General features: G+C 39.6%; 2 protein-coding genes across 3 annotated transcripts; both read left to right on the plus strand.

Moving 5' to 3' along the window:
• Window positions 1-254: 254 nt before the first annotated feature.
• Window positions 255-5,134, plus strand: LOC111795551 (nucleobase-ascorbate transporter 1). Its single transcript, XM_023678044.1, has 15 exons — window positions 255-440; window positions 545-851; window positions 1,831-1,928; window positions 2,014-2,190; window positions 2,320-2,420; window positions 2,857-2,932; window positions 3,035-3,094; window positions 3,186-3,373; window positions 3,451-3,547; window positions 3,625-3,711; window positions 3,804-3,862; window positions 3,959-4,050; window positions 4,146-4,223; window positions 4,306-4,466; window positions 4,550-5,134. The coding sequence occupies exons 2-15, from the start codon at window positions 776-778 to the stop codon at window positions 4,760-4,762; spliced, it is 1,563 nt and encodes a 520-aa protein (XP_023533812.1). The 5' UTR covers window positions 255-440; window positions 545-775; the 3' UTR covers window positions 4,763-5,134.
• A 732-nt stretch (window positions 5,135-5,866) lies between these two features.
• LOC111795553 (AUGMIN subunit 2-like) lies at window positions 5,867-11,314 on the plus strand. Of its 2 annotated transcripts, none has more exons than XM_023678047.1 (6): window positions 5,867-6,139; window positions 7,681-7,806; window positions 7,933-8,037; window positions 9,974-10,042; window positions 10,529-10,642; window positions 10,824-11,314. In XM_023678047.1, the coding sequence occupies exons 1-6, from the start codon at window positions 6,017-6,019 to the stop codon at window positions 11,181-11,183; spliced, it is 897 nt and encodes a 298-aa protein (XP_023533815.1). In that variant the 5' UTR covers window positions 5,867-6,016; the 3' UTR covers window positions 11,184-11,314. The 2 variants fall into 2 exon arrangements, with proteins under 2 accessions (XP_023533815.1, XP_023533816.1); XM_023678048.1 differs by having other exon boundaries at window positions 7,693-7,806.
• The last annotated feature ends 236 nt before the right edge of the window (window positions 11,315-11,550 follow it).

Below are 11,550 nucleotides of genomic sequence, written 5' to 3' on the forward strand. Positions count from 1 at the left end.
TAAATAAATAAAAAAGGGTTGGTTTGAGTCTCACTTTTCTTGTTTTTTGAGTCTTTCATGGGAATCAGATATTATGGGGATGCCATGCTATCAGTGAGGGAGGAATATTTGTTTCTATAAAAATTAATTTTTTCAAAAGGTACTAATTTACCATTTTACCCTCCTCCCAAGATTTGGACTTCCCATTAATTAACCTAGTTACCCAACAAATGCTCCAGATGCCATCATTCAATGCTTCCATCAAACCCTCTTTCATTTCTTCACTATTTCCATCTGTTCTTGCAGTTCTCATCAAATCATTCAAATTTAACCAAAACCCATTTTATGGATTACTAAAGTTTTGATTTTTATATTCATCCTATCGTTCTTCCCTTTTCATAAGAGCTTCGAGAACGTTTAATGTATTATGGGTATCCCACGAGAAATTATTCGATGAAACTGTAAGTCATATGGTCGTGTTCCCATGAAATTGGATCAGAAACCATTTGAATTAATGGATGGCTATTTCGTAGTTATGAGCATAAATGAGGCTATTATGTGTCAGGAAACTCCAATTCAGAGAGAGAAGAGAAGGAATAAGGAAGAAGCTTCTCAACTACAGCAAAGGAAGCCTTGGCGTTGGAGGGTTTTGCCTTTGCATATTATTCCTCTTCATTTTTTTCCCTCTTGCTTTTGCCGTTCTCTTTATATCTCTATACTTTACCTTCTTCTTCTTTGTTCTGATCGTCTCTTCCTCGACTGATAGCAGCTCTGACTGTGGCGAAAAGCCATTACAATGGCTGACATTACTCACCCTCCCATGGAACAACTCCAAGACCTCGAGTACTGCATAGACTCCAACCCTCCATGGGGTAAACCCTTCTCCCCCTTTTCATTTCGCCGCTTACTTTTTTCAAATTTTCGTGTTCTTCTCTCTGTCATCTGTGAATCGTTTGCGAAAATGACTCATTGGCCTTCATCTATGAGTAATTTCGTGAAAAGGGTTGGTTCGTTTTAAGGAAATGATAGCAATGGTTGATTCTGCGATCGAGTTTTCACTCCATTTTTGTATTGGTCTCTGTTTTTTGTTCCATTGTTCTTGTTTCTTTTGGCTGGAATCAAAATGGTACCACTGAAGGTTGCTTGGGGTTTGTTCGACAGAATGTGGACTCCAAATTTTTGTCATTGTCTTGTTGCTGAGATTACCTTAAAAGAAATGGAAAGGGATTCTGACTAATGTCTTAACATTCCAAGTTTCTTAACCTTTGTTCTTTGTATGCTAAATTGTAATCCATCTTTCAAACTTCAAGTTGATTCATAAGTGCTGCTAACCCATTTGATGATTTCTGATATACACTGATAAATCTTCGTGAAAACTCTGTATTTCTTGACGATCAGTCACGCTGAAGTAAATATTGTCTGTCTTGGCCTGTTACGTATCGTCGTCAGCCTCACGGTTGTAAAACGTGTCTGTTATGGAGAGGTTTCTTCAAGGCCCAGCGTCCTTGCTGGCACACTGCCTCGTGTCCACCCCATTCGGGGATCAGCCTTTTCGTTGGCACATCGCTCAATGTCTAGGCTCTTCGTTGGCACTGCTAATAGATGTTGTTCTCTTTGGGCTTTCCTTCAAGGTCTTTAAAACGTGTCTACTAGGGAGAGGTTTTCAACTGTTATAAGGAATGTTTTGTTCTCCTCTCCAACCGATGTGGGATCTCATACTTGCACTTTTGTTCTTATTGCTATCTCCCTTAGCCCATGTTGTGAAACAAAAGTAAATGGACGTGCTGAATGATCAGATATTGTTGCTTTCTGCTCTTCGTTTCGAGTTTATAAAACAATGTTGTTTTGCAGGCGAAACGATACTACTAGCTTTTCAGAATTACATTCTGATGCTGGGCACCAATGTGATGATTCCATCCTTAATTGTCCCTGCAATGGGTGGAGATAATGTAAGCTAGTTCTTGTCGTTTCGTTTCGAGTTCATTCCCTTAGAAGTTAATCTTTGTTTGATCTTTTTATTTCTCGAACGTTCAGGGCGACAAAGCACGAGTTATACAGACGCTTCTTTTCGTGGCTGGCTTAAACACGCTTCTTCAAGCACTTTTTGGAACTAGATTACCAGCAGTTGTTGGAGGCTCCTTTACCTATGTTATTCCAATAGCTTACATCGTTGGTGACTCTTCACTGCAACGGATTACTGATAATCATGAAGTAAGCCTCTCAACTTCATCTATCTTAGTTGTTAGGGACAGAGGAGCCATGTTTTCGAAAAATTTTCTTGATATTGTTCTTCACTTGATAGGGTATTGAAAGAGATCTTCCCATGTGATTCGTTTGCAGAGATTTTTACATACGATGCGAGCTATCCAAGGAGCTCTTATTGTAGCATCCAGCATACAAATCATCCTCGGTTACAGCCAAGTTTGGGGTTTACTTTCACGGTACGTTATTTCAACGAAACAACTATACGAAGTTTTGTGTCACTCATCAATTGATAGATCCCACATTGGTTGGAGAAAGAAACGAAACCTTTCTTATATGGGCGTGGAAACCTCTCTCTAGTGGATGCGTTTTAAAACCTTGAGGGGAAGCCCAGAAAGGACAATATTTGCTAGCGGTAGGCTTGGGCTGTTACAAGTGGAATCAGAACCAGCAAGGACGCTGGCCCCCAAAGGGGTGGATTGTGAGATCCCACAATGATTGGAGAGGGGAACGAAACATTCCTTATAAGGGTGTGGACACCTCTCTCTAGCGGACACGTTGTAAAATCTTGAGGGAAGCCCGGAAGGGAAAGCCTAAAGAGGACAATATCTGCTAGCGGCGGGTTTAAGCTCTTACGTCAATGTTGTTGATAATTTTATTGCTTTATGTGTGCAGATTCTTCAGTCCATTGGGCATGGCGCCTGTTGTTGGATTGGTTGGCCTCGGGTTGTTTCAACGAGGATTTCCCGTGGTATGTTCTTCGGGAGAAACGTATTGTAGTCTCTGGTTTACGTCCTGAACCCTTCCTCATTATCACGTCCTTAAAGATTTGAAGAAAATTTTTCTTTTTCAGCTGGGAGAATGTGTGGAAATTGGTCTACCAATGCTGATACTGATCATTGGACTATCACAAGTAAGTGCTGGTTATTTCTTTCGGAGTCGGCCTGTCTTGGTATATTCATTACTTCATTAACCGGGCGGGCATTGTGCTCGTGAAATTGCAGTATCTAAAGCATGTGAAACCCTTCAGAGATCTTCCCATTTTTGAGAGATTTCCTGTGTTGATCTGTGTCACCATTGTTTGGATCTACTCTGTTATCTTAACTGCAAGCGGGGCTTATCGGAACAAGCCGATAAAAACCCAACTGAGTTGCCGAACCGACCAAGCGAATCTTATTACTACCGCCCCGTGGTGAGCTAAAGCCTTCACTGTTCTTGATATTGGCTTTATAAGATGCTGGTTGTATATAAACATGTCTGCTGTTTCAGGTTTAAGTTTCCATATCCTTTGCAGTGGGGGCCTCCTACGTTTTCAGCTGGCCATTCATTTGCTATGATGGCTGCTGTTCTTGTTTCAATGGTTGAGGTATTCTCTTGAATAAACTAATGATCAAAACTTGGTGTGTATTAAAGTTGTTACTGATTCTGAAATCTTCGTTACAGTCGACCGGGGCATACAAGGCAGCGTCTCGTTTGGCTATTGCTACTCCTCCTCCTGCATACGTTCTGAGCCGTGGCATTGGTTGGCAGGTAAGCTCGGTTAACCTGGTTGCCTAATGTGTTGAGGAGTTCCTTATGCACGAAACTGATCGAAATGAGGATTTGGAATACTGTCTTCGTAGGGGATCGGCGTCTTGCTGAATGGTCTCTTTGGAACAAGCACTGGTGCTACTGTTGCTGTGTAAGGACTTTTATAGTTTATGAGTGTCCTACTTGTTGTGTTCTTCCGTTTTCGGACGAAAATGAACTCGACCGATGTTGCCATTGTGTGCTACAGGGAAAATGTGGGACTTCTCGGGCTTACCCGCGTCGGAAGTCGAAGGGTCGTCCAAATTTCTGCTGGCTTCATGATATTTTTCTCTACCTTGGGTACGTAATAACGTTCGTAACTCTTTTGGATACTTGAGTCCCAATATCTGTCTATTGAAACGTTTTCCGAATCGAGTTTCTGATATCATTTGTAGGTAAATTTGGAGCTGTTTTTGCATCCATACCTATCCCGATCTTTGCTGCAATCTACTGCGTTCTCTTCGGCCTCGTCGGTACACACCAAAACTCAAACCAACTTCATTCGTTCATTCGTTCGTTAACGTGTCACATTACACTCGTGTTTGCTTTTTTCAGCTTCAGTTGGATTATCATTTCTCCAGTTCACAAACATGAATTCAATGAGAAACCTGATCATCACAGGACTCTCATTGTTCCTGGGATTATCCATTCCCCAGTTATTCAACGAGTACTGGAACCCAGCTCGGCGAGGTCTCGTTCACACAAACGCAGGATGGGTAACTCCTTTTAACCACAAACGCGGGATGGTTCATGTTAATAGTGTGTGTAATTCATTTGGTTTGATTTGGATTTTTTGCAGTTCAATGCATTCCTGAACACAATATTCTCATCGCCGGCAACAGTGGCATTGATAGTGGCAGTGTTTCTTGACAACACGTTGGAAGTAGAAAAATCAAAGAAAGACAGAGGAATGCCATGGTGGGTGAAGTTCAGAACCTTCAGAGGAGACAACAGAAACGAAGAGTTTTATACTTTGCCCTTCAATCTCAACCGTTTTTTCCCGCCAACGTAGAATTTCAAATGCCTTTACCTTTCTTCTTCTTCTTCTGAATTAACAACAAAAAAAAAAACCCTAGGAGGCGGCTGATCTCGATCATTTTTGTCGTTCATTACATTTTTTGTGAACAATTTGTAAAGGGTTATGAGTGATCGTCGGTAATTTGATCCATGCTTTTGTAGAAAGCAATAAAACAAGTAGGAATTTAGGGTTTCTTCGTCGGAAATTAGGGTTTGTTCATGTTTAATTAGGGTTTGTTCATGGGAAATTAGGGTTCTTCGATATCTGGAGGAGCTTTGTTTAGCGACATTATTGGGAAACCAGAGTTCTTTCCAGTCGATTCAAGTTCGGCTTGCTCGTTCAACAATGAACACTCAAATTTGTTAACTCACTTGTATATTTATTTCATGTCTCCATAATTATGTTTTTTTTTTATAAATTGTCTATAAATAAAAAATATAATATAATATTATAGATTACTAATATAGTTTCGGAAAAGATTATGGTTTGACAAGTTTCTGGTCAGGATTTTGAACTCTTGCTCGCCCAAGAGATAAGAGCGGATTGTTGAGAGCGCTTTATCAGGGTCTTTCTCGGATCATTCATGATCTTATTCCTAGAATGAAATGACATAATGCTCGACAATTCTAGTATTAAAGTCATGATCTTATTCCTAGAATGAAATGACATAATGCTCGACAATTCTAGTATTAAAGTAACAGGATGTAAGTGAAGCAAACTCTCCAAATTTAATAACTATAATAACTAGTTTTTTTTAAGTTAGTTTGTTATATATATATATATATATAGATAGAAAAGTTATGATTTATTTTCTATATAAAAAAACTTATTCACTTTATTTTAATTTTATTTAATTGTTTATGTGGTGTTGTGGACAAAATTCTATTTTTTAAAAAAGAAATTATAAATAAATCAGGAGATTTAAATATTTTAGAATCAATTTGGAGGCAAAGCCCAAGCCAAGCCAAGCCAAGCCAAGCCAAGCCAAGCCAAGCCAAGCCAAGCCAAGCCAAGCCAAGCCAAGCCAAGCCTGGGCTTGTGGCTGATTAGGATTAGTGGTAGAACGTGGGATGGCAGCTTGAACTTGAAGTTTGAAACTTAGAAGTAGAAGAGGCCGGCAGCTGCATTTCAAAATCCTCATCTCTTCTCTAATTCTCAATCTCTGAATTGAGAATTAGAGAGTTTGAGCTATAAAATTTCAGCCGCTTTCTGCTTTGCCTCTGTCCAAGATTGTCCGACTGTGTTCCAATGTCGATGGGAGGCGACACCACTTGGGTTGGAAAGAAACCTCTTAGGCGAATTGGAGGGATGTCCGATGCCCTCTCAATTGCCGCCGATCTTGGTTTCTCTGTTGCTCCTCCGCCGTCGCAGGTCACTGATCACTCCCCCCCTCTCTCTCTCTCTGTTCATACCTACTTTTAAGTTTTATGTTTCATGGGTAGATAGATCTTCCATTAATCGTTCTTCCAAGTTGCTTGTATGTGTACTCGCGATCCAACTAGGTTTAAGCCATTAAACCTGTGGCGACATTCTGTGTTAAATATTGGATTTAAACCACTTGAAGTTTGAAACCCTTGGCTGGTTTTGGATATCTTTAAGTGGTTCATAGGTAATGTGTGTAGAGCTCTTGATTTGAATTCTTTGGGCCGCCTTTTGAATTGGGGACATAGGTCAGCACCTCAGGGAAATTAGTCATAGCTTCGATTTCATTTCATATAGCCGAACTTGGTAAAGTTATATATATATATATATATAATGTCTGCTTCGTAATTGAATGTTAGCCTTTCATTGGGTGTCCATTTTGAGTGAGTTATTTCAGCTCCACGCTTTCGTTTCCTTGAAGCAAAATTCAACACCCAAGATGAAGATGCACACTCCTCCATGTGAAATACACATCTTCATTGGAGCTTTTTGGTAGTAGTTGTGACCAATAGTCATTAGCTGACCTGAACCTAGGTGATCTATCTATGATTAGGATGAAACTTGGGTGAAACTAAGTGGAGGTCTGAACCGACTGATGTTGAAGAATCATTGGATGAGTAAAGAAAAACTTCACTCTTCGTAGAGTGAGCTTATAGGTCCGAACCGACTGATATTGAAGAATCATCGAATGAATAAAGAAAAACTTCACTCTTCCAGGAGTGAGCTTATAGATATCCCGTTTGGGCAGTACATTCCCTAAAATTTTGAATATATCAAGAAACCATGTGTGGGGTTCTTTGGGACGGGTGGAATTTAGGAATCTAGGAATCTAGGAATGCAAGGGTCTTAATCAACCCATCGGGCTACAATTTCTTATCGGGAAGATTTGGGAAATCAAGGCCTAGACAGTCTTCTTTTGAAGAACATTACTTTCATTGATGTTTATGACTATTTATACAAGTTGTATTTATAATCATTGCTACGTTAATGGAACCATGACTCAATCATAGAGGATCATCCTCCTAAAAACTAAGAAAATAACTCAAATGAGAAATGAATGTAGAGTCTTTACAACCATTGCTACATCGATGGAGCACTAACTCAATCATAGAGGATCATCCTCCTAAAAACTAAGAAAATAACTCAAATGAGAAATGAAGGTGGTGGACTCCTCCTTACAATACGGTGGTGGACTCCTCCTTACAATACGGAAACTGAAAACAAAATTGCATGAAGAAAAATTCAACCAATGGGTTCCATACGCGATTGCTTCTTTCTGCCATGAGTGTAACGTGTGTACACTTTTAGGACTATGTTAATTCTTACGCATTAAAGATATTTCAATCTCAAAGTTTAATCCTCTCTTTCAGTTTTCTCCTGGCTTGTTGTTGTGGATTATTTGAGATCTCTAGTTTAATATTCTACGTTGTAACTTAGAATTTGAAGCTTGATAAATTGAAAACTCAAATGGGCTAATCTGTCTCTTTTAGGAAGAACTACAGAATATATCTTCTGCTACTGGTGAAAAGGGTGATGATCTAATTCGAGTTTTACGAGAACTTACTGCTGTTCAAAGGAAAATAGCAGATCTTCAAGTGGAACTTCAAGGCCGTAAGGTGCGTATCCTGCGTCAAAACAAGATAAAACGATACTCGTTCATCGTTCATCGTTAATTTTTATGTTTTCTCTATCTGTTTGGAGTTTATTATTCTACTAAATGAATTGAAATATGATTTCCTTAGGATGACAAGAATGTAGCTCATTTGACCCATGTGAGTGAAATGGAAAAGAAGATTGAGACTTTATCAAGGATTACTACCATATTGAAAGATGTCATTCAGAATAAGGTGCTTTCTTGAACTAACCCTCTCAAGTTTGCATATTCTTCCATCTCGTCTTGGATTTGATTCATAATGCTCGTGTTTTTAACCATGTTTTCCCCTTATAACTAACCTTCAAAAGGGGAAGAAGAACTTCAACTAAACGGTGTCGCTTACGGGTTATTATGTTGGTTTAAAGACTCCATTTGTATTGATTTCACGTTAATTCTCGATTGCTTCGATGCCCCAATTCATCAGTTGCACCTTCTGCTTTCTTTATAGAAACTGCGGCCTTTATTATGTAAAAGTATTAATGCTTTTAGGGCTTGAAATGTAGTAGGTTTAGCTGAAGACTTTCTGTGAGATCCCACGTCGGTTGGGGAGGAGAATGAAACATTCTTTATAAGGGTGTAGAAACCTCTCCTTAATAGACACGTTTTAAAAACATTGAGGGAGGACAGTATCTGCCAGCGGTGGGTTTTGACTATTACAAATGGTATTAGAGCCAAACACCTGGTGATGTGCTAGCGAGGAGGCTAGCCCCGAAGGGGGTGGACACGAGGCACTGTGGTAGCAAGGACGCTGGGCCAAAAGGGGGTGGATTTGTGGGTCCCACATCAATTGAATAAGAGAATGAGTGCCAGTGAGGATGTTGGGCTCCAGGGGGGTGGATTGTGAGATCCCACATCAGTTGAGAAGGAGAACGAAACATTTTTTAAAAGGGTGTGGAAACCTCTCCCTAGCAGACGTGTTTTAAAAAAGCCTCAAGTGGAAACCCGAAAGGGAAAGCCCAAAGAGGACAATATTTGTTGGAGGTGGGCTTGGGTTTTACACTTTCTATATGCTTTTTTGTTGCTCCTTGTCCTTACATTGACGGACCTAATTTGTGAAGATGATTACTGTATTCTCAAGGATATGTCATGGATCTACCTTGAGAGAAACTTAGCCAAGAATTTGTAGGTCATTAGTGATTGTGAAAAGTAAGTGCCGCCTGCTCCGTAAAAAGTGAACTTGCCTTGCAAAAAAAGGTTTTCAATTGCTTAAGCTTTTCCTTTGCTGCATGTTGAGGATTTGACCATCATGACCGCTACTAAAGTCATTACCTCATTCTCCCACTCTTTTTACCTTTTATGGATATGTGACCTTTTAGATATGTGAGATCCCACCTCGATTGGAGAGATTGGAGAGGAGAACGAAGCATTCCTTATAAGGGTGTGGAATTCTCTCCCTAGTGGACGCGTTTTAAAACCTTAAGGAGAAACCCAAAAGGGAAAACCCAAATTGGACAATATCTACTAGTGGTGAGCTTGAGCTATTACAAATGGTATCAGAGTCAGACACTGGGCCGTGTGCCAGCGAGGACGTTGACCCCCAAGGGAGATGGATTGTGAGATCCCACATCGGTTGAAGAGAAGAACAAAGCCTTCCTTATAAGGGTGTGGAAACCTCTCCCTAGTGGATGCGTTTTAAAACCTCGAGGGGAAACTCGGAAGGAAAAACCCAAATAGGACAATATCTGCCAGCAGTGGGCCCGCTATTACAAATGGTATCAGAGCCAGACACCGGGTAGTGTGCCAGCAAGGATGTTGGGTCCCCAAGGGTGGTGGATTGTGAGATCTCACATCGGTTGGAGAGGTGAATGAAGCATTCCTTATAAGGGTTTAGAGGTGTGGAAACTTATAATGAAGCATTCCTTATAAGGGTGTGGAAACTTCTCCCTAGTGGAAGCATTTTAAACCTTTAGGAAAAGCTCGGAAGGGAAAGCTTGAAGAGGACTATATCTACTAGAGATGGACTTGGGCGGTTAGAGGATACCTTTTTGCGTTGGCCCTAATTAATTACACCGGATGCAGATACTTTGTTCGTTTCAACTTGTATTTGATAGAAATGTCTTAATCTTGAGCGTACATGACTCAAATGCCATGATCTTATACCCTCCTTTCCTCATTTCCAAATATTGCAGGATCGTATTATAGCTCGTCTTCAGCAACCATATTCGCTCGATTGCATTCCAGTGGAAGCAGAATTTCAGGTTTGTTCATCAACGAAACGCTCACCATTCTTTTAAAATCTATATCTAAATCATTCCTGATGTCTGAGAGAACTGGATTTTATAAACATCCCTGAAAACGGCACATGAAATGCAACCAAAACATGAACTCTAATACATTTTTTTTTTTTTTTTTTTTTTTTTCCAAAAACCATTGGATTGATCCATCTAAAACAGCCAAGACTAGAACAGCTCACCATTCCATATACTTTTGTCTGTTTCAAAGACAAACTCTTCATCATGAATTCATGACCATGTGATCAAGTAGTGATATGAAGCTTGAAATCTGCGTGGCATTGTTTGTACTGTCACATTCTGATAAGATTTAGATTCTGCACATCTCTAAACACTCGTTTTTGCATATCCGAATCAAGTTTGAAAGAAACTGCACTGCTCGGGAGTTAACCGATCATGTGACTTACTGAAAAACGACAATGATTGATGATTGATGATGTCAATATTCTGCAGAAACAATTTTCGGAGTTATTAATGAAGGCTGCTAGTGATTATGGAGCTCTAACAGCTTCAGTTGCAGACTTCCAATGGAGTCAGAACTTTAAGGAGTCGCCTTCAGTGTGGGGGGTAAACCTTATACTCATCTCTTTCTTGTCTAATTTGACATTGACAAACACTAAAACCAGCATGAACTCAAGTAGATAAGGATCTGATGCTGTTTTAATTGCCCATTTGGATGTAAATCATTTGGATCTTACCCAATTCATAGGATTATATTATAGTTCATGATCTTGAATCTGTTATGTAGGAAATGCTTAGGCCTATCCCTGTTGCTTTAGCTTCTTGTACAAGATTCTTTGAAGCCATGAGTGCTATGAGGGAATCCTTTGCAACTCTACAAAATCTCAGAGTAGGTAATCCCAATTCATCTCTCCCTACAACCCCACCCGTCGATTCGTCCGTTCGAGTGGCGGGCGATTCCAACTGCATCACCCCGCCTCCATGGCGATCAGAATCGAGCTTCGATGATTTAGCCATTAGAAGCGTTCATACGCAAGAAAATGGACAACAAAAAGCTGAAGATGAACAAAACGACTCACATCAAGTCGATGGCTCAAGCCACCGAAGATTGTCGTGGCCCCCTTCTATTAAAAAAAGTGGCATTTGATCTCATTGTAAAGTCGAATCTAATGTCTTTTATGTTTGTTGACGTTGTGGATCTCTGTTCATTCAAAGATTATCATTTTACAGAGTGTAAAATATTCATTAGATTAATCCCAAGACTATCGCATTTTGAAATTTCGTTAAGAACAAAATTATGGATTCATCAAATATCTTACTAAATATCTAACTCGATTCCTAATTACGCGTGAAAATGAAAATATTAATGGGAATCGAATAAATAAAACACAACCATTTAGTGATGTGGATGTTTGGTTTATATTTTTCAACATTTAATAATGTTCTTTTTTCAATTTAATTACGTGGGACATATGTTTCTGTCTTGTCTGTTTTTCTAAATATTTTGCATTATT

This window comes from Cucurbita pepo, chromosome LG05 (assembly GCF_002806865.2).
Source record: "Cucurbita pepo subsp. pepo cultivar mu-cu-16 chromosome LG05, ASM280686v2, whole genome shotgun sequence".
In the NCBI taxonomy this organism is placed as follows: domain Eukaryota; kingdom Viridiplantae; phylum Streptophyta; class Magnoliopsida; order Cucurbitales; family Cucurbitaceae; genus Cucurbita; species Cucurbita pepo.

Coding starts and splice junctions, on each gene's coding strand:
- LOC111795551 (XM_023678044.1), top strand. CDS start 776: ATGGCTGACATTACTCACCCTCCCATGGAACAACTCCAAGACCTCGAG. Junction 852..1,830: donor AGACTCCAACCCTCCATGGG/GTAAACCCTTCT, acceptor GTTGTTTTGCAG/GCGAAACGATACTACTAGCT. Junction 2,933..3,034: donor TTCAACGAGGATTTCCCGTG/GTATGTTCTTCG, acceptor TTTCTTTTTCAG/CTGGGAGAATGTGTGGAAAT.
- LOC111795553 (XM_023678047.1), top strand. CDS start 6,017: ATGTCGATGGGAGGCGACACCACTTGGGTTGGAAAGAAACCTCTTAGG. Junction 6,140..7,680: donor TTGCTCCTCCGCCGTCGCAG/GTCACTGATCAC, acceptor TGTCTCTTTTAG/GAAGAACTACAGAATATATC. Junction 8,038..9,973: donor AAGATGTCATTCAGAATAAG/GTGCTTTCTTGA, acceptor CAAATATTGCAG/GATCGTATTATAGCTCGTCT.